The following is a 21219-nucleotide window of genomic DNA, read 5'->3' as shown; positions in this document are numbered from 1 at the left end:
TTTTCCAATCAGACACTTCCTGTACAAATAAGGAATCCACAGTTAGGTATTGATAATTGTTGAAGTGGCCATGACTGAAGTAGGCAAAACGGCAGTCCAAACCAGAACAAAGTAGGACAGTCTGGGCGCATTTTGGAAACACACCTGTGACGGATTTCTTAGTTTGTTTGTTTGTTTTATATTTAACGCCATAACGGCAAGGGCGCAGCCGCCCTTGCGGCAGACCTCCCGAAGGGTATGTGGCGTGGAGGATCGCAGGCTCCAGCTATATACTATACAGTACACGCCGTATGCTGACGTCCTCCAAGTCTTGCTCGTGGGCTACTATGTGTTCTGTCCATCCCTAGTTCCCACTGGTGCCCTAGTTCCGTTATAACCATCTGGTTTCCTTAATAGAGGTAGTTCGTCGTTTGGAGGATAGGTTATGGCCTATCCCCTAGTACCGCGAGTAGATCTTCTGGAAGAAGTCTGTCACGCAGAGGAAGGCCTGAAAGCCTTCAGAGTCAATGACCAGCCCCTTGAAGTAGCGATCGAGGGACCCTATAGGTCCTACGGGCTCCTGGCGGCTGTAGGGGTAGAGGGTGGGCCACTGTTACCTCCTCAGTAGGGTCTTTCGGCAGTAGACTAGATGGCCTGCCTCCTTGACCTCTCCACAGGAGCAGGTGAGCAGTGCTTCTGTATGGTTAAAGCGTTGGTGATACTGTTCAAAGTCCCCGTGGCCTGAACGCGCCGCGAGGAGGTGATGAAGGGCAGCCCTAGGGAGGCCAAGTTCAGGAGGGCAAGCAAGGGTAGCCTTGAGCCCTAGTTGGGTATAGCGGGGAGTTGCCTCTTGTTTCCACCATCGTCTATATTGGCGTCTTGGCCGCTCTTTAGCAAGCCACTTGATACCTGATAGAGTAGCTAGTTGGCCCCTAAGGACTGGTAGAGTTGTTCCCTCCTTAGCTAGGCTGTCTGCTTCTTCGTTTCCTTTAATACCTTGGTGCCCAGGAGACCAATGGGTTTGTATATCGTGTATCCTAGCTACCTCCTGGATCTCAAGGAAGGCCGCTTGTGAGGAGTCTGGGACCTTACCGCGAATCCCCTGGATAACGCTGGTATTGTCGATGCAGATGTGTATAGGCTGGCCTTGGGAGGTCTGAAGGGCCCGTCGGAGCCCAGCCCTCGCCCCCTCCGCCTCACCATCAAACACTTCTGCTAAGCCGAGACGGCCGCAGCCCTGGGCTATACGTTTATTGTTGCGGTAGATAACAAAGCCGAACCCTGTAGCCCCGTCAGGAGCTTTGGAGCCGTCTGAGTATACGACTGTATGCTGACCTGGCACAGTCTTGAGCCAGGCCTGGAAGATCCTAGCTGCTACTTTCTTCGTCTGTGTAACTATAGGGTCATAGGACCCTGGGAGGTATTGCGGCTGTAGGAGCGCTGGCCTTGGACACTTAGGTAAAAGGCCAGCTGTTCTTTGGAGAGTTCCTACAAGGTATGTGACAAAAACAGTGATGTGACTGTGACGGTACTCCAACTAACTTTTGATAGGATAACACGTTACTTTCAGGGATTGTCTACCTTCACCGAATATCAGATGTACGAATGTCGGGTTCCTCAATCAAAAACTTGCGAATGTTCCGCAAGCTTTGTGGGACCGAAAATCTGTCTAAAGTGTGTCTGTTGACCACAATGTGGGACAAAGTCGCCCCTGAATCTGGAGAAGCAAAAGAAAGAGAGCTGAAAAGTCCGGACGGCTTCTGGGGCCCTATGATTGCTGGTAGGTCCGTCATCAGACGACACGACGGAAGCGCAGACTCTGCCCGGGACGTAGTACGCAGTATGCTAGTTAGTATATAGCTAGAGCCTGCGACACTTCACGCCACATACCCTTCGGGAGGTCTGCCGCAAGGGCGGCTGCGCCCTTGCCGTCATGGCGTTAAATAGAACAACAACAACAACAGACTCCTCACAAGCGGCCTTCCTTGAGATCCAGGAGGTAGCTAGGATACACGATATACAAACCCATTGGTCTCCTGGGCACCAAGGTATTAAAGGAAACGAAGAAGCAGACAGCCTAGCTAAGGAGGGAACAACTCTACCAGTCCTTAGGGGCCAACTAGCTACTCTATCAGGTATCAAGTGGCTTGCTAAAGAGCGGCCAAGACGCCAATATAGACGATGGTGGAAACAAGAGGCAACTCCCCGCTATACCCAACTAGGGCTCAAGGCTACCCTTGCTTGCCCTCCTGAACTTGGCCTCCCTAGGGCTGCCCTTCATCACCTCCTCGCGGCACGGTCAGGCCACGGGGACTTTAAACAATATCACCAACGCTTTAACCACACAGAAGCACTACTCACCTGCTCCTGTGGATGGGTTAAGGAGGCAGGCCATCTAGTCTACTGCCGAAAGACCCTACTGAGGAGGTAACAGTGGCCCACCCTCTACCCCTACAGCCGCCAGGAGCCCGTAGGACCTATAGGGTCCCTCGATCGCTACTTCAAGGGGCTAATCACTGACTCTGAAGGCTTCCAGGCCTCCCTCTGCGTGACAGACTTCTTCCAGAAGATCTGCCCGCGGTACTAGGAGATAGGTCATAACCTATCCTCCAAACGACAGACTACCTCTAATAAGAAACCAGATGGTTATAACGGAACTAGGGCACCAGTGGGAACTAGGGATGGATAGAACACATAGTAGCTCACGAGCAAGATTTGGAGGACGTCAGGAGACGGCGTGTACTATATAGTATATAGCTGGAGCCTGCGACCCTCCACGCCACATACCCTTCGGGAGGTCTGCCGCAAGGGCGGCTGCGCCCTTGCCGCCATGGCGTTAAATAGAACAACAAAAAAAAAATTCCATTTTACAGCAATGGCTCGATACCAAACACACACCCGGGCCATGGGGGAATGAAGATGAAGCCAATTTTACGTGGGACTCTCGATTGTCACAACTCAGATCTTTTGCTCAGTACGAATCGAACAAAGAGGAGTCAGACGATCACAGGATCAAGATAGCGGTCATCGATAACGGTGCCGACCGGATTCGTTCTGATTTCAGCCATCTCATTGCGAAAGGTCAAAGTTATGTCTCTGCTGGTCAGTGGGAAGGCGACAGATCGCTGCCATGGTGGATGTTTTCTGATCCCCATGGCACGCAAATGGCGCATCTCATTTCCCAGATGAATTGCTACTGCCGAATTTACATTGCACGAGTAGGCCGAGGCCGCAATGACATACAGCCAGCTGATGCCGCCAAGGCTGTTGACTGGGCTGTGGAGAACGACGTCGATATCATCTCCATTAGTTGGACACTCAAGAAAGAGAATCAGACTCTTAGAGAAGCGATTGAGAAGGCAGCCTAGAAGGGCACATTGATATTTTGTTCCACCCCTGACGAAGGCCCTAACTCTGAGGCCTGGCCTGTGGGCTACAAGGAGAATGTTTTCAGTGTCAGCGCAACTGATCGTTACGGTCGCTTGACCCCTCAAGCACAGTCGGCTCAAATATTGATACCGGGCGAGAATGTTGAAGCTGTCGGTCCTTCGTACATGAATAATGTGCTTCCCACAGTATCTGGGTCGAGTGTGGCTACTGCACTATCCGCGGGTATTGCGTCGTTAGCCTTGCTTTTGTTGAAGACTTTCAACCCAAACACCCAAGAATTGACTTCGGACACCTCGGGAAAACATCAACTCCACAGCAAAGATTTGATGCAGAGAATTTTTCGCAAAATGGGGGGAGACGGAGAAGCGGTGCAGCTATCGAGGCTGTTCCCGCAGTCTACAACTTACGACGATGTACTACAGGCATTGGCGACCAATTGGCCCGAGGGGAACTGCACTCGACGCTAATCATGTACACGAACTCGAAGAGCAATGATACCTGGCTGGTCAGGTTGAAGCTATGATACGGAAATTTGAAAACCCGGCAACAACCTGATACGATGCTGTGGTAGGCGTGATCAAATGGCGGAGAAGGTGTTCCTAAGATAGTAACTAAGATAGAGAGAAAGGGAAGGGGAAAGAAAGGGTTGATAATCTAGGCGCAAACTGAAATGACAGCGATAGCGATAATAGATTTTCCAACCGCTACAAGGACGATCCTATGCCGTACATGATCAGCATGCTGACGCATAACCCGTAGCTTAATCTCAGTCTTGCGACCATTTCCGTTGAGCTGCGTCGGGATATGCTGGTAGCTTGATGGCACGGGGGAGAAGGCGCAGGCCAGAGCTTTGGCACCGCCAGAGGTCACAGCCTGAGGAGAAGCTGTTTGATCTCGGACTGGTATGGGCCACCGAGACCAAGACAAGTGTCAAGCAATTACGACATGTCGCGGGTGTTCTAGTCCCTAGATCAATGTGTCTATGCTCTCCATCTCGTATGTGTAAACGAGGGAAGAGATGTCCTCGCCGGCTGGACGTCCTAGACCACAGAATGACAATGCCGTCGGTTTGCGCGAAGGAACCGCATCTACGGCAAGGTGCATTGTAGAGAAGGCCTTGACTGCTCAGTTCAGTCTAACTGGCACTGTCATTCCTTGTGCGCCTATGTCTAACGACAAGTGGATGACCAAATCTTTTATGGCTGAAATCTGTCGCGGCCGAAAAGGTGCATAAAGCGTCCTCTCGTAGTAGACACAAGAACATCTAAAACCAGGTGCGCTGGTCGTCATCGAGCCGATTATTGATCCAAGGGTGGCAACCAGATATCAGTTGCAGCACAACGCAATAAGCAACCTAATCAAGCCGGAAATGGTGCAAATACCACAAGATGTATTTCTCTGATGATCAACTGAGCGTGATATGTTACTCACGGGACCTGCGACTGTAGAAGAACTCCACGCGGTCTCTACTTGTAAGGAACGCGACTTCTTCCAACAATCTTCAAAATATGCATGGACAGCAGTAGGCAGGCTTGCTTTGCAATTTGTCAAGCCAGTCACGACCGCAGCCGACCCTTGAGCAAAGACCAACTCAGGGGCTTAACAAAACGTCTCAAGACATGTCGTGCATATCGTCTCGTGAGATTGTAATCCAGCCGCATGATATCTTCGGAAGGACCAGCAGAAAATCCGGAGAACAGACTAGAGGGGGAAAAAGGCTTCTTCTCAGTCTTGACCAAACGTTGGTCCATCCGCCCACCCCTCGGACCTTGGGCGACCTCGCGTTATCGGTAGACCCGGATGGAAGTTGGGAAACGCAGGATTCAAGGGGTCGAGGAGTGTCTGACTTGAGCGATCGATCCGTGAATCAAAAAGCTGGGACATGGGAAAGGGAAAGAGAATCGTCTTCGTCATCCATCAGGAACATCCATCAGGACGTCGTACATGTGAGGTGAGCAGCGACTAACAAACCGCATAGAGGGTAAGAAGGGGGGAAGGGGTAAGCCCGACGTCTCAATGCCATCATGCCCAAACTCTCCTCCCGGGATTCCCGCTTCTCTCAAGGAATTCGCCTTTTCGCCTTTCTCGCGCCACCCACCTCTCCGTCCCGACTCGAGAAAAACGTTTGCCGGTGGACGGATCTTGGCCGCCCAGGGTGGGAACATGGACCACCTACCTCTTGGGGGGCACAAACACACGTGAGAAAGACCGGAAGTCGGAGAGGTGGATGGCGAGAAGAAGAGAGGAAAAGAGAAGGGACGCGGCTTACGCATGAAGCGGTCCGAGTGCCTTGGTGGTCAGAAACAGCCGTAGTTGCGGAAAAGGTTGAACTTTGACTTTGGGGCCCCAATGGGGTGTTGCTTTTCGGACAGGGCACCAGGGTTGACCAGGGGTCTTCTGTCTGTGTAGATCTGAGTTGTCCTTTTTTTTTCCTTTTTTTTTTTTCCGCCTTGTATTACAGATCGGGCCGAAGGATATTGTAAGACTCCCGAGGGAGCGATGTTCAGCTTTTGATAATGGCACGATTGGAATAAGCAGCATCAGGAGCAAGTCACTTTGATTTCAAAAGATGGAAAACATGTCACGATGGAAGGAACTTGCAAAGAGTTTGTTTAACTTGTTCAGATTTAATTGAATTAACCGACCGACCCTTGACCCGATCAACGCCACAACAATGAACATGATGGTCTTTTTGTTACATTATAGAAAACTGCTCGTGAAATGGGTCATTAGTGACAGTCGTGTTGATGTCGCCAAATATTACCAAGCGCGTCATCTAGAGGTTGGTGTGTCCCTCGCCTTTCCCTTTTTGGCTGGTCTTTCTCTTTCTCTTCCTCGCACCAAGAAGTTCATCGCCTTCTTCTTCTTCTTCTTTCTCTATAGTGGGTGGGGGGGGGGATATGGAAAAAATGAATTTCAGAAATGGATTTTTTGTTGTGAAACTCGATGCCTTTCAAAACACGCTTTGTTGTGACTGCTCTGCCGCGCGCGCGCTCCAAGTAACATGATGTCTAATTTTTGTGGTTGATTTTTTTGATTTCTTTCATGTTTTGGTCGAACTCTTCCTTCTTCGACTCAAGGACGCTTAGCCCTCCTCGACGACGGCGCGGTTGGCAATGTAGAAGCGCTCGCCCTTGTCGTCCTTCTCGTGCTCGAGGGCGACCTTGCTCAGCTGAGTGAGGACGTTCTCGATGAGGGTGTCGGTGACGCTGCGCTTCTTGCGACCCATGTCGTTGAGGACCCGGAGGTTGGTCAGGACGTAGTAGACCAGGGCCATGACGATGGTGACGGCGACCGAGTAGACGAAGACGACGCAGACGGTGACGAAGTCGGTGCGGCCGTTCTCGGACAGGAACTTGTTGAGCGAAGGAGGGGAGGCGGGCTCGCCACGGCCGCCGGAGAACCAGCCGAAGACGCAGAAGAGGATGGACAGGACGTCGACGGCGGCGATGGCACCGATCAGCTGGAAGGAGGGGAAGGTGTCGAAGCCACGGGTGACGAAGATGAGCCAGTTCTGGGTGAGAGAGATCTCGAGGAAGAGAATCTCCTGGACGGAACCGTAGTCGTGGATGACACCACCCTCGGTGATGTACATGGTACCGCGGAGAATCCAGGTGCCGGCGGCGAGGAGGGAGCCGAGAACGATGGAGATAATCCAGATCTTGGGCAATTGCCACTCGACGGGACGCTTCTCGAAGTGGGCGTTGTCGTACTATTGGGTGTGTTAGTGACTTGAAGTAGGTGTGACGAGTGAACGAGGTACTTACGGCAACGGCAATGGTAGCCAAATCAGCGAAGAGAGCGAGGAAGACAATCAAGTCGGCGCGGACGGTCTCGTTGATGATGATCATGGAGGTGACCAGGTAGATCTCCAAGTGCAAGCAAAGAGCGATACGGTACTGGATGTAGGCCTTCATGCGCTGGAAAATCTGGCGAGACAGCTTGATGGCGGAGACAATGGTGGAGAGACCGGGGGCAAGGAAGACGATATCGGCGGCGGCCTGGGCAGCCTCGGTGGCACCCTCGACGGCAATACCGCAGTCAGACTTCTTCAGGGAGGGAGCATCGTTGACACCGTCACCAGTCATGGCAGTCAAGTGACCACGCTGCTGAAGCATCTCGACGACCTGGTACTTGTGCTCGGGGAACACCTCGGCGAAACCGTCGGCACGCTCGCAAAGATCGTGGATGGAAGTGCCGGCCATGTCGGAGTGAAGAAGCTTATCGGAGTTGTAAACCTTGGTACCGAGCTGAAGCATGCGGCACGTCTCGACGGCAATGGCGTGGGCGTCACCAGTAAGCATCTTGACCTGGAGACCGAGAGCCTGGGCCTCGAGAATGGTCTGGCCGGTATCAGAACGAGGGGGGTCGAAGAGGGACAGCATGCCGAGCATCTCCCAGGGGCCATCCTCCTCCTTGACGGCGACAGCGAGGGAACGGAAACCACGGCGAGCGAACTCAGCCGCCTTCTCCTTGAAGAGGGCGGACTGCTCCTCGGTGCAGTCGGTGAGGGCGAGAACGGCCTTGGGGGCACCCTTGGCGCAAGTGTAGCGGACACCACGGTGGGTGGCAATGGTGGTGATGCGCTTGGAGACGGGGTCGAAGGGAGTGAACTTCTCGGTCTTCCAGCCGTCAGAGATGAGCTCCTTGGCCTTCGGGTAGCGCTTGAGGGTGAGGACGGTGATCTTGTCGATGGGGTCGAGGGCCTTGATGTTGTGGGAAGAGGCAAGGGCGGCGACGGCCATCATCCAGTTGATGTCGACTCCCTCCATGACGAAGGGCTCGCGGACGGACAGCTGGTTGGCAGTGAGGGTACCGGTCTTATCGGAGCAGAGAATGTCGACACCGGCAAGGGACTCAATGGCGGTAAGCTTCTGGACGATAGCCTTCTCCTCAGCAAGGTAGGCGGCACCGACGGCCAAGGTGGTGGTGGTAACGCAAGGCAGACCGATGGGCACACCAATGATGAGAAGAATCAGGGCGTAGTGGAGCAAGTTGACGGAAGTGCCCTCCTCAGAGACCTTGATGGAGCGGTAGAAACCACCAATCCAGGCAGCGAGGATGAAGATGATGACGAGGGCGAGAAGCGTAGTACCGATGGAGTTCATGATGGCCTTGAAGTGACCCTGGTCCTGGGCGCCCTGGACGAGGGAGGCGGTCTTTCCGACGAAAGAGGCCTGGGCGCCGTGGGTGACGATACAGAAAGCCTTGCCGCGCTTGCAGCCGGTGGTGTAGTAGCAAGTGTCGGTCATGAACTTGTCGACAGCGAGAGACTCACCAGTCATGGCAGACTGGTCAACGGCGACGATGGAGTGTCCGAGGGCGGGGTTGGCGTTCTCCTCATCACCCTCCTCGAACTTCTCGCGGCGGGGGGACATGACATCCTGAGCCTCGAGCTCAGCCTTGTAGGCGCTGTAGCCGGCGGGGTTCTCGTAGTCGCAGATAAGCTGGCAATCGGCGGGGACGACGTGGCCTTCCTCGACAATGATCTAGAGAGTCCGTGTGTAAGTAAGATTGGCTTCCTGGATCGCCGATGCGATGACGAAGATGAGACGACTTACGATATCACCGGGGACGAGTTCACGGGCGCGAATGTCTTCCTCCTTACCCTGGCGGACGACGCGGGCCTTCATGGCAATGTCACCCTTGAGGGAGGCGACGACATCAGCCGCCTGCTTCTCCTGGTACCAACCGACAGCGGCGTTGAGCAACAAAATGGCGACGATAAGACCGGCGTCAAGCCAGTCCTGCAGGGCAAAGGCGAGGATAGCGGCACACTCCATGACTGCATTGAGAATTAGCGTTTTGCCCGTGATGTTTCATGCAGTCCATGCCCCGACTGCAATGAGGTGAGGGTTGTTGGCTTGTGCTTACCGTAGAGAATGGGACCGCGGAAGAAACCGACGAACTTGAGGAACATGTTCTCCTTCTCGGTGGTGAGTTCGTTCCAGCCAGTGTACTTTCTGCGGCGGTCGACTTCCGTGGGGTCAAGACCTTGCCTCATGTCGGTCTTGAGCCAGTCGGCGGGAGTGACGAAGCCGCCGGCACCAGCGCCCTCGACGGCAGCCTTCTTCCAGAATTGCCATGCTGGAATCTTCTTGGCTGCGGCCTCCTCGGTCTCTTCCACCTCAGCGTTGGGGTCCCGGTATGTGTCGATGTACTTGATCAGACTGTGGTTGAGAGTGCGGTGTTAGTCGCCAGCGTTACATTGGAGAGAGAAATTTTGAGCCATTGGGACTTGGGAGAAGAGCCAATGGCGTGTAAGACTGGATTTGACGACGGTGGTGAAGACTTACGATCTGTACTCCTCGTTGGTACCACCTTCGCCAGCACCGCCTTCAACCCGGTTGTTCCTGGCGCGCTCCTGGATGAAGTTGCCGGTCTCGAGGTCCTGGTCGTCATCCTCGGTGTTGATGGGTTGAGGGTAGTGCTTGTTGCCTCCTTTTCCTATTAAGCCCGCCATTTTGTATGGTGCCATATAACAACGGAAAAGGAATACAGTCCAGCTGTAGGGGTAGGTAGAGGCGAGCGCAGGACAGGTATATATAGGAAGGTAGAGGATGAGGGAGGAGAGAGGAAGGAGGGGCAGAGCAGGGTGAGGAAGAAGGCTAAGCCAGAAGAGACATGAATCACGGTGGGAGAATGGGGCATATTATATTACATCTGTCAAACGGCGAGGCCGGACTGGTCGAAGAGGTTCCGCGGATGGGAACAAGAAGATGGGACCAAGGCAAGGCAAGGCAAGGTACGGCATGGGCCATGGCCCCCAGGGTGGAAGGGGAAAAAAAGGTAGACTGGCATTGTGCCATAGTCCCATACCTTACTCCGTACTTTCGTACGGAGTACCCTCGCGCGGCAATGGAGAGGCAAGAAACGAGACGAGAGGCAAGAGACCGCGGCGTCGGCGTGTGTGAGCTGTGTGGTAGGTGTGTGTGTGTGTGTGTGTGTGTGTGTGTGTGTGTGTGAACAAGGGACCGGCGTGTAGCTGCGTACCCCGTCTTGCTCGGATCAACGCCAAGAAGTTGCAAGCATCAAAACAGATGCGGGTGAGGGAAAAACCCACACACTGTGACCGGGCGAGCGACGTCGATGCTATTTCGAGCAAGGGTACCGTACAGAGTAGAGACGACGGGACATTTTTGCCGCTGGGCAAACGTCTGGCGCAAGGGAAAAAAAAAAACCCCCCAGGAGCAGAGGGAGTAGGAGCAGGAGCAGCAGTACAGTAAGAGCAAAGAGCAAAAACTGGACCGAGAAAGGCAAAGGGTTTGTCTGTCACTGCCAGTATGTACCACTGTGTACGAGGTACTCCGTACAGCTAACTGCCACTAGAAAGACACTGACAAGACAAGAGACGAGGACTTCGTGCCGAAGAACTGGGGAGCTACCACTAGGAGCTGGCTGGCAGGGCAATCCAGCCTACTACTCGGTACGGCGTTGGACGTGGGGACCTTTGGGACCCTCGTTCCTTTCCATTAGCTTTGCGGCTTGCGGCTGGCTTGCCTCGCTTTCTTTCTTTCTCTCTCTCTATCTCTCATTTCTGCGCTTGTGTGTGTGTGTGTGTGTGTGTGTGCCGTGCCGTGCTATGCTATCTCTCTCTCTCCGAGTCTCTTCCATGTCTCGTGCCTTTTTTTGGGCCAAGCCTCTTCTGTGTGGAAGAATATTGGCCAGCTTCTAGCGTAAATTTGGTCCCCCAGATGCCCCATTAGACGGGCCGACCTATCAAGACAGAGACAACTCGCTGTCTCATCTGCCAGGATGCGAGGATGGATATCTGACAACAAGGGGAAGCCAGCGTGAGTCGTGCGTTTCGAGGAAGAAACTCTCTAGTGACTTGCAGTTGTATGGGGGCAGAGGGTGAAGATGGGGGTCAAGTTCAAGTCTCTATGATACAAAAATAAAATGCCTCAGTAGTACTACCACGGCGTGTCCTGGGGGGGTGGTGGTTATGGCGGGATGGACTGGGCTGGCCGCTTGCTGGGCACGTCAATAAAAAAGATTTGAGGGAAAAAAAAAGACGAGGTCAAAAAGAAGAGGAGCTAATACACCGTACGCTACGTACTTGACACAGACATAATTCCGAGATTTCGTCGAGCTCTGCACCTCTCTGTTCTCGGGCAACCCCCCGCGCGCCGGCCGCCAAAAGTCGAGCTCCATTCTCATTCTCCAGAGTTCCGTCGGTTGTGAGGTAGTGTCCCATCTGTCTAGTCCACGTTGAGCGCGGACCCGGACACACCCCCCTGCTAAAGGACATGTTCCGTGGGTTGAAAGAACAAGAGACGTTTGACTATCTGGGACTGGGAGTCGGGACTGGGACCTGGGAGACTGGGAGTTGCAGACTGGAGTGACACAGTACAGTGAGCAGAGAGAAGAAGAGAGTCGGGAGTCGGGAGTCGGGACTTGGGGGTGAAGGAGGGGAGGATTTCTTTGCCCCTCCAATTGGACGACCGCACCCCCCCTTGAAGGGAAAGTTGACCCCTCCAGAGCCCCGGAGCTACGTACCGTGTGCGGTATCGCAATAAGTACTCTTTGTCCTCCACTCCCCATCTCTTTTCGTCCGGCCCCTTGTGGTCGCGACAGTTTCAGCTCTGCTCCGAAACCCACATCACGTGACTCGCCTCATCGCCGCCTCGTCCTAGGTACTCCGTACGCCGTACCTTGCCTTGTTATCGAAGAAATCCTGAACCCTCTGCTCTGTGCCTCTGAACCCTGGAAAGCCTTGGTCCACGCGCGATAAGCAACCCAGCACCAAATAGGTAGGTATCTTTGTACCTCTCCGAAGTCCCTCCATCAACCTTACCTTAGCTGGCTTGCTGGAGACTGGAGTCTCCGTACGGCGAACCCTTTCCGCTTGGCATCCACCCGCTTCTTCGCGTCCCGGCTCTGCAGTTTGCACTACTCGCAGACCGATGCTGCATTGTTGGACCTTTCTGCACATCTGCACCGGCACGGCACTGAGAGCCACTTTGCACAGCAGTCCAGTGCGGTGCGGTGCAGCGTAATGGGGGGGGGGGGGGGGGGGGGGGGTGGAAAAGTTCCTTGTTGGAGGAGCCGAGGCGGGAACGACGAAGGACCACTCGACCAGAGAGGTCTTGAAAGTTTGAGGCATTGGACGCCGCCATCACTTGCAACTCCAACTCCCCCAACTCCGTCTTGCTTCCGCCGTACAGTGCGGACGGGCACTTGGACGGGCAGCCAGGATAGAGCCTCTGCCAAGACTCGAATTGTCATGTCCACGTCTTGCCGTCGACTGCGGTGATGCAAGTTCTCTGGCTCTGCCTCTCGAGAGCCAGCGCCAAGAAATCCCCGGAATAGACCGCGGCGAAGGGTGTTTGGTTGCGTGTGAAGAGGGTGGCCCATTCACGATTCGTAGGGTTTTGAATAACACGAAAGTGACGGACGGCGGTCAAAGCCCTCAGTCTCTCTCTCTCTCTCTCTGCTGAGTCTGCTCTGAGCTCTCACTGTGACACTGCCTCTGCCCCTCCCCCAAGCATCGCCAAGTCTTTCCTTGGAAACACTGTCAAGCGATCTGCCTCGCGACGGGCCTTGAGTTGAGGCTATACGTGAACCATCCCATCCCAGAGTGTTGCGCGTTTGCCTTGCCTCTCTGTCTCTTACACTACACACCCGTTAGCGTATTTCTTTTTTTAAGCTCTTCACCGCTGGCACTGGCACTGGCACTGCAGACGAAATCTTTAACCCAAAATAAAATAAAATAAAACAAATCCAACCAACGAAATACTCCGGGGAGAAACCTGCCAAGCCTTTCTTCCCCCGGCCAAGCCCAAAACCAAACCTCGATCAAGAGTGCAACGGTATCGTAGTAGCGTATGGGTTTCCCGGAATAGCAGTATGAGTGGTTTCTACTTGCCACGGTACGGAGACATCAAGACAAGACAGTTTGACGCCATGTGTCGTGACTATCCAATTACGTACAGCACACACTTACACTGATTAATGTTGGGGCATATGGATATGGGGAAATGGGGAAGAAAACACCGCAATATTGGATGGGGGTGGGAAATGAATCGGCGACGTTCAAGCTGCAAAGTCACTTTGCGGGCCAAAGGAAAAAAAAAAAAAAAACGAGGCAGATTTTGTGCAGTGCGGGCAGCGCATACGATGCGGGATATTGGGGTCCCGTTCACGCGCCGTATGCATGTGCAGCAGCACTGCAGCTTGTGCGGTGTGCCCGCGGTGTATAATCCCTATGTCCTCATTTGCGCTTGAACCTGGCTTGGCCGACTTGACTGGCGTCCATCAAATGCCTCACCCACGGAAGTCAAGAACGCCACTTGGCTCGTTCTGGCCGGATCCTGGGGGAGGACCTGACTGGTCCTACTCTTGGCTTGGGTGCGTGGTGAAAGTGGAAGCGCCACGGATACGTCAACCTGCCTGGTTCTCGCATCTCGGCACGCAAGGCAGCGTGTAATACAGAGTAGTCAAGTGGTCTCGACAAAGATATGGCCAGCATGGCAGTCGGAGGCGAGATGATGATGGGTTATGGTTCCAGACGGAGCTGGATGGATGATTGCTGTTCAATGTGGCAAGTCGGCCGGCCCGTTGACCGGTCACTCCTGTCGACGAACCCCGTTCCAACGAAGTTTCCAACGACTCTCCTTCACGGATACCCAGCTGCGAATTACTCTCCGACCTCCGACGACTCGACGAGCGAGCGGAAGTGAGGACTCGACTAGTCAGTGGGAAACCGGGAAGACGCCATTGGACCAACGTGGCCAAAAGCGAGATTCGCGCGAACGAGACCCGTTGGATGATCCGTGTGCAATCTCTGGCGTAACACGCTGCAAAGAGTCGCGCTCCGCTGCCGCTGGGCCTTTGCTGCTTGTCTGGCACTGGTGGGAGGAGCCACAACGTCCTTAGCCAAGCCTGGAGCCCGCCTGGAGCGAGCCTGGAGGAGGAGGCGAGTCCTGACTTTTCCGACTCAGGGACATCGTGCATTGGTGTGTGCGGCATCGAAGGGAAACCGTTCGCGCAATGCATTGCTGGAGCCCATTTTCCTTGCCATGGATGGGGGCACCACTGGCTCAGTGGCATACTGGGTGGACACCGGTTCGGTTCCATGGAGATGCCTGCCACGATAGGAAAACACTAGCAGCAACGCTAGAATGAAAAGAAGAGGAGTTCCTGGGGCAGCAAGCTGACGAGGAGGGTCCCCTTGCTCCAATGACAAGGCCCCTGCAGAGCCCCAGGGAACCCACTCGATCCCCATCAATCCTCTCGATCGAACAGGGGTTCTGGAGCTTCAGTTGCCGTGGGGTTTCTCTCTTGACGTGCTGCGAGCTGCAGATACGCGGGCTGTGGCCGAGCCTATGCAAATTCACTTTTTGCTCGCTCTTTTTTCGTTGTGTTGCCTTCCCTCTCGTCCTTCCTTCTCGTGTCTCTTCTCTCTCCCCGTCGTTGCCAATTGGTGGCCAGTCCTCCCCGCCTGGGAACTCAATCTTCGTCCGACCTTTGCTTCTTCCTTTTCTCGATTGCGGCTGTGAAAAGTCCCATTGATGTGCTGGACCTGCATAGGAGAGGGTGGCCTGGAGAGTTTATGAGAATCGTCATTGCTGAGGTACGCGCCAAAGTATGATAGTGGTGACAGAAGACACCCAGCCATGGGGCTTGTTGGTGTGTCTGCTCAGAACTTGAGAACAGACAATTGGGGCCTACAACGGTAAGAAGAGACCAGCTTCAGCTTCAGCCAAGCCCCCCAACCAGAAGTTGCCAAGACATGGCGGGACTGGGCCCCGGAAGTCTGTCATCTCTGTCTGATTGTTCTAGCTGGACTCGCTCTCGGTGCCGTGTTCTTCTGCCTGTCCTTCCTTTTTTTGAGTCTTCTGCGATCGTCTTGTCGCTGGATAGAGCGATGCCATTGCGCTTGCCAGACGAACGTGGAAAATCCCATCCAACCTTCGGTGCTTTGGGACAAAAAGTCCCGCAGTCTCGGTGCAGCAGCCGTGTGGGCGGGAATTTTCGACACACGACAAACACGGCAATTTTGCGGAGCCCTTGCAGGCTAGCTAGCCCACCTTTGGCCTGCCAATGCATGTCAACGAATATCCGAGCCGTCATTGGCTGGGATCGATGAAGAAGAAGACGGCAGCGCTGGGTTGAATGGATCGGTGAATCAATGTTCTGCAACTGTGGGAACTGCGGAATTGTCCAGGGTGTGGGTACAATTCAGGTACGGATACCCATGCAATGTCGGCAATTCGACGTTTCTCCGTCCTGTCCTGGTCTCTCTTCTGTCTTTCAGTGTGGCTCTTTTCTGTCTCTGTGTCTTCCTGATTCGAAGGGTGAGGATGGGATGGGATGGGACGGAACGGGGATGCTGTTCCTTTCCTTCTTCGCCTTGCCGCGTCGCGGGAATCGTCGTCGTCGTGGTTGAGTTGAAACAGTCAACACTGTGGAAGATCAAACATCCAAGGAATCTGAAGGGACGAATTGGGACTCTGCAAGTGTGCGTCTGTGTGTTTTCTCAGTCTCTTTTCCAGGTTGCCTTGGACCTCCTTCGTGGTAACCGTAGCGTTGTGTGGCACAGGGATTGGTAGAAGCTTTGGTCAAGACCGACCCTCGCGTCGCACGACCAGGATGTATTCGGAAACAACCGCTTGGCATGCGATCCGTGATCTGTATTCAACTCGGGAGGAAGATAAGAGAACGACAAATTTTTTTTTTGGCGCTCGATTGCCTTGTCCTCTGACGAACGTGCCTCGTTGGCCCGGGCTTGGAAGTTGGGCCAAGATTAGTCGTTGGCGTGCCTGGATGAGGAATTTCCCCAAGTCGCTGGTAGACTTGTTTGCGTGTGACTATGTGTGTTGCGTCCATCGCTCACCCCGTCCAGTCTTCTCTCGGTTTGTTTTTTGGGGAAAGGAGATTTTCCCTATCTTTCTCTCGATGTCGCGGCTCGCTTGACAAAGTAATCTCATGGGCAGCCAAGCCTAACCCGGACTCTTCCATTTACTCATTGAGAAGCTGGGGTGGATGAGTGGTCAGTGTTCACTTTGTGGATGGATGGTGGATTTACCGCGGCTTCAGTTCTGACGAAAGAGAAGACGGGACCGAAATGGCATTGGCAACGGATTACGGGCCCCCCCCAACTTCGCAAGAAATCAAGGAAATCAGGCTGAAGGGAAATCAAAGGTTCAATGTTCGGGAAAGCTTGGTGCCTCTCGCTCTCTCTTCGTTTAAACCCGGTCCTGCATCTCGCGTCATTACCGAGATGCGAACTTTTGGGCCCTGGACACTTCCTGCCGTGTCTGCCTATCAAAGGGAGCATAGCGCCTCCCTTTGGTGCGTTGCTGCAGTGTTTTTGTGGGAAAAGAAAAAAAGGTTGGAAGGAAACAGTGGGGCCGAGACATGACCATCTCACTCTCCAATTGCGACTTGTGACTTGACCATTTGACCCAAGCCTCACTTGCCAAGATTACTCTAATGAAATAAAAAAGCTGGGGGAAATCGGAGTGACAGGCCGAATTTACGAAAGACAGGCAGAGGCAAGTAGGTACTCCGTACGACAGGCAGGGCACTGCGACAGACAGGCAGGCACTCGGCGACCATTGATGATGGAAAGTCAGACATCACAAATTACGCAACGCTCTCCTGCTCAATACCAACAAACATACAATGGGGCTTTCGGTTTCTCCCCAACCCCTACCCAGGTCTCAAGTTCCCAACCTCAAGGGCATTGACTTCAATGATTTGAACATTTCGTTGATTGAGGCTTAGCAATTAGACTCTATCCTCAAGTGACAGACCTCTTACGCTGTCGAGTCGTGAGCTTGGACCGTGACCGGTAAAATGGCCACTTGCATCGTCATAATCGAAGTCAATTGACCCGAGCCACCGATGGCGCCTATCAAGCGTCGGGTGGCTCTTCCGACTCTGGTTGTTCCCGTCGAGTTATCCGTCCACTAGTTGTGAGCCTTGCACTTTTAACAAGCCTGACAAGGTGCCCTGCCACCCTGCCCTGTCTTCGGATGGCTTGTGCGTGCGCCAATACGGAGTACTTCGTACAGGTATGCTCGAGGCCGTGGGATGCAAGATAAGAACCAACAACAAAACGATTTGTGCAACAAGGGGCCTCGTTCATTGAGTGGGGGTCCCTTGTACTTGACTTTCCGTCTCTTGTGCAGAACCACAGAACCACAGTAGGTATGCCGCTTTGTTGGTTCGAGTCGTCCGTACCTCAACCCTGGTCCCGCGCGGCCAACGAACAATGTAAGACAAAGAACGCTGTATCCCAGGTATGATTAAACATGGAAGGACAAGGAAAGGGGAGAAAAAAGTCAACGTCCGGCGAAGGCGACGGAGGTGGTGGCGGCGGGAAAGTACAACGACGACGTTCCTGCATTTGCTGATATCTTGATATGCAAATATTGGGAGTCGTCAAGGTTGAGAAATATGAACGGCACTCAGAACGGCAAGTGCCAAGTATCGTCAAGTACCCAACTGCCTCGCCTTGGTGCTTTGAGTGACTTCAAGGTTCCTGCCAATCCTTTTCCTCATTCAACTGCCTTCCACCTGCCTCCCTCACCTTGCTCACCTGCCGCGCCTGCCTCACCTGCGGTGATCTGCGTAAGCTGCGGCAGGTGGGCTGGGCTGGACTTGGCTGCGTGTCGGAGAAACTCCATCGCTTCCCAGCCTGCCATCAACATCCAACCACGACACCATCACAGACTTCAAAGCCACGGTCGAAACGCAAGCTCACATTCACAACGTCGTCAATGTCGAGTCGCACAGCCGATTGAGCCTCCTTTCTCTTGGCATTCCCTCTCTCTATTCCTTCCCCCGGTCTCGTCCAACCAAAACCCCTACACCACCAACGGCATATCACGACATAAACACACATGGCACACACCTATCGCACACCGCACACCGCACACCGCACGCACCGCACACTATCCGCACACTACACACAAGCACTACGCCACCAAACGCCAACACTGGCGGCGCACCACTGTCACTCTTCAACGGCGGATGTGCCCGTCGACATGATGCCCGCCCTAGTACAGCCGATATCTGTAGATCGGCCACTAGAGGCTTGTATCCCTACGATGATGTCTTGTCTTCTGTGCCCTTGACACTTGCCGGTGTCACTGTCACCCATCCACCATCGCGTACCCGCCCCCCCCCCCCCCCAGCCACTCTACACCCTTCCCTTGGCTTTGGGGGCGCAAGTCGCGGGAAACACTCAGGAATCGTCTGTGCCTGGCCTGGCCCTGCACCATGGACGACAGTGAGAGGAAACGTCGTGGGAGCCGTGGGAGCGTACCTTAGTGCCGTGTCAAAAATGTGTCGCGCTTGTTCGTCCGTCGTCCAAGATCGCCAAATGTTGCCGCAACCCTCCCACACCCCACGTTCCCTTCTCAAGGTTGAAGGCCCCTAAGAATACGACCTCAAAAGATACGGACTGAGATACGACTCTCGCCGAGGTCGATGCGACCGTCTCGTTTCTGTCAAGGTTGCATACACAAACAGTCAAGTACCTCCCCAAGGTACACGCGCGCAAAGTTGCAGCCGATGAGCGAACCCCAGAGTTCCTGCATGTCACGACCAGTCAAGGGTTCAACAAGTCTCCTAGCGTCCGCAAAACGCACAGTTCGCCTCATCGACGTGTGTGGTCGGGTCGGGTTGGTGCACGACGGGTACGGTACTACGTCTACACTGCGGCGGTAGGTGAATGTAACCCTCCACGTTGGAAACGCGGGCCCCTCGTCCAAACAGAACGGAGCCGCCTCTGCACCTGGGAATACGCCGTAGAGTTGTGGAGTACTCTAGGTATGTTAGGACGATACCACGGTGAGTTATTTGGCTCATACTGAAAGCTCTTCAGAAGGCGTTGATTTACCAGTGAGGCGTGCATAGCACAGCGAATGTGGCGGTCTGGGAGTTGGAAAAGGGCCGACGGCGTGGCGTCCTCGTCTCCCCCAAACAAACTCTTCTCTCAAGATAATGCTGCTGCAAGAAAGCAGCCGCACCAGTACCAATGCCAACGCCAACAGATGGGATGTCAAGCCTCGAGCCGAACCATACCAGACCAGACCATGTACCGAGTCCCTCAAGCTTCTATTTCCAACGTGGTATCCGTAAATGACAGGGCAGATGCAACCGCGGGAGTTCCGTCGTGTTGCATTATCCCATCTTGTCATCAGAAGAAGAAAAAAGTCAACGGCCATGACCAGCTACCAATCTTCACTTTGACTGAAACCAGGCGAACGACCTCGAACAAAAACAACCCCCAGAGCTCCATCAGTCTAGCCGTCAGCCGTCCTACGGTCCTACGGCGGCGGAGGCGCTTGCCATCCTCGTCCTCCGATCCTCGTCCTCGTTCTCAGCTTGAATCAGCCTTCGACTCCACTCCCAGCCACTAGAGACCCTGTTTTCTGCTCAAAACGAGTATCCAGTTTTATTCTTATTTTATACCCTTCGGTTCGTTTTGCAATGAGTCTCTTCGCGCTTCGCTGATTCGTGACATGGGGTTTCCCAGAAACGGCGCGTAGTCAAACAGGTTCCCATCAATTACCCAGTCCAAGTCTGAGTCTGACGGAGGAGAACCCAGGGGTCCCTCTCTGACGTCCCGTCGTTGTCGTAGTCGTCGTCGTCCTCGTCGTCGTCCTGTGGCACCCATCCGAGGAAAAGGCCCCCTTCCCTAAAATTGGGCATGGGCCGAATCGTTTTAGTGCAACAATAGGAACTCCATCCCATTCCTCCTCGGTTCCTTTACACTACGGATAGAGGCTAGTGGTTCCCTGTGGATATGGGGCTAATCGCACCGATGGATATCTCACTCTCATTCTCTTCGTGTCCTCGGTATCCATTCCTGGCATTCCATGCTTTCCCAGGTTGTCCTGGCCAATGACACGCCTCGGATCGGGTTATATCTCCTTGTCTTTTATGAACAAAAAGGATTAATACAAAGAAAATAAGGGCAAACCCGCCTGCCCCATCGTCCCCATCTCCGCACCTCGGGACCGCACCGGCGTGGTCGATTCGATGCAGTTTGCGCGAATGACGACGTTCGTGCTATACCCGGACGGCGGTCGGCGCGAATCGAGCGCCGGGCTGGCCAAGCCGCAGCGCAGAAATACCCGCTGCTAAACAAGAAGAGTCCGCGGATCTTGACCGCCTCATTATTTCGGAGAGATTGTGATTTGCCCACACGCACATCTCCGCGCGGGCGCGCACCATGGACGAGGCTTTCGCGACTCACGAGGGCAAGCTACCGTTCGCGAGGCTCCAGTTTCTCCTCCATCTCTTTGCTTCCCCATCGTCCTTCCCCAGTATTCCTCAACTCCGGTCCCATTTGTTTGGAGCACCGACGATGACAAGGCCATTCTCCGACCCGGGTTTCCAGGCACACCAGGCTTCCAGCAGGTTCTTGGTTCACTCAAAGTTCCTGCAATTCAACCAACCAAGGCCAACCCTTTGGTGGGCTCCCATGAGCTTGGTAGTGGGTGAGGCCGGTAGTGATCGGCCGTTTTCCATTCTGAACACGGCCCCCAATGGCCGACCACTTACCTGTCACGCCTGTTACCAAAGAGAAAACCATGCCCTGTATTTTCTCCAAACAGCAGAGAGGATACCCCAAGGGCAGGCCCCAAGAATGGAGTCCCTTTGCAGGTTGTGAACCAAGAAAACCACCGGTCAATTGGCCGTCCCCATGGGGGTGATTGATAGTTCAATCGGTGTAACTCGGTGATTTTTTGGGGTTATGCGATGTGCTCCCCATGATCATGCAGGCCCAGCCTCGATTTCCCTTTTTTCCCTTTGATTCGCGGATGTCACTCGTCAGGACGTCCCTCGACATTGTCTTGGCAAGACTGCAACTAATTCAGCGCAAGACTT

General features: G+C 54.0%; 2 protein-coding genes across 2 annotated transcripts; one reads left to right on the top strand and one right to left on the bottom strand.

Moving 5' to 3' along the window:
• Positions 1–5957: 5957 nt before the first annotated feature.
• On the top strand, positions 5958–6398 carry BDP81DRAFT_166445 (uncharacterized protein). Its single transcript, XM_060582114.1, has one exon. The coding sequence runs from the start codon at positions 6044–6046 to the stop codon at positions 6341–6343; it is 300 nt and encodes a 99-aa protein (XP_060449256.1). The 5' UTR covers positions 5958–6043; the 3' UTR covers positions 6344–6398.
• A 56-nt stretch (positions 6399–6454) lies between these two features.
• BDP81DRAFT_446908 (plasma-membrane proton-efflux P-type ATPase) lies at positions 6455–9832 on the bottom strand (the record flags this gene model as incomplete). The annotated part of the gene is made up of 5 exons (XM_060592118.1): positions 6455–7081; positions 7137–8858; positions 8931–9154; positions 9244–9539; positions 9666–9832. The coding sequence occupies 5 exons, from the start codon at positions 9830–9832 to the stop codon at positions 6455–6457; spliced, it is 3036 nt and encodes a 1011-aa protein (XP_060449255.1).
• Positions 9833–21219: the final 11387 nt, after the last annotated feature.

The sequence above is a fragment of the Colletotrichum phormii genome, assembly GCF_030913505.1.
Source record: "Colletotrichum phormii strain CBS 102054 chromosome Unknown BDP81scaffold_4, whole genome shotgun sequence".
NCBI classification, from domain to species: Eukaryota; Fungi; Ascomycota; class Sordariomycetes; order Glomerellales; family Glomerellaceae; genus Colletotrichum; species Colletotrichum phormii.
Note: the sequence above shows the minus strand (reverse complement) of the source record. Positions and strands in the feature narration are given on the sequence as shown.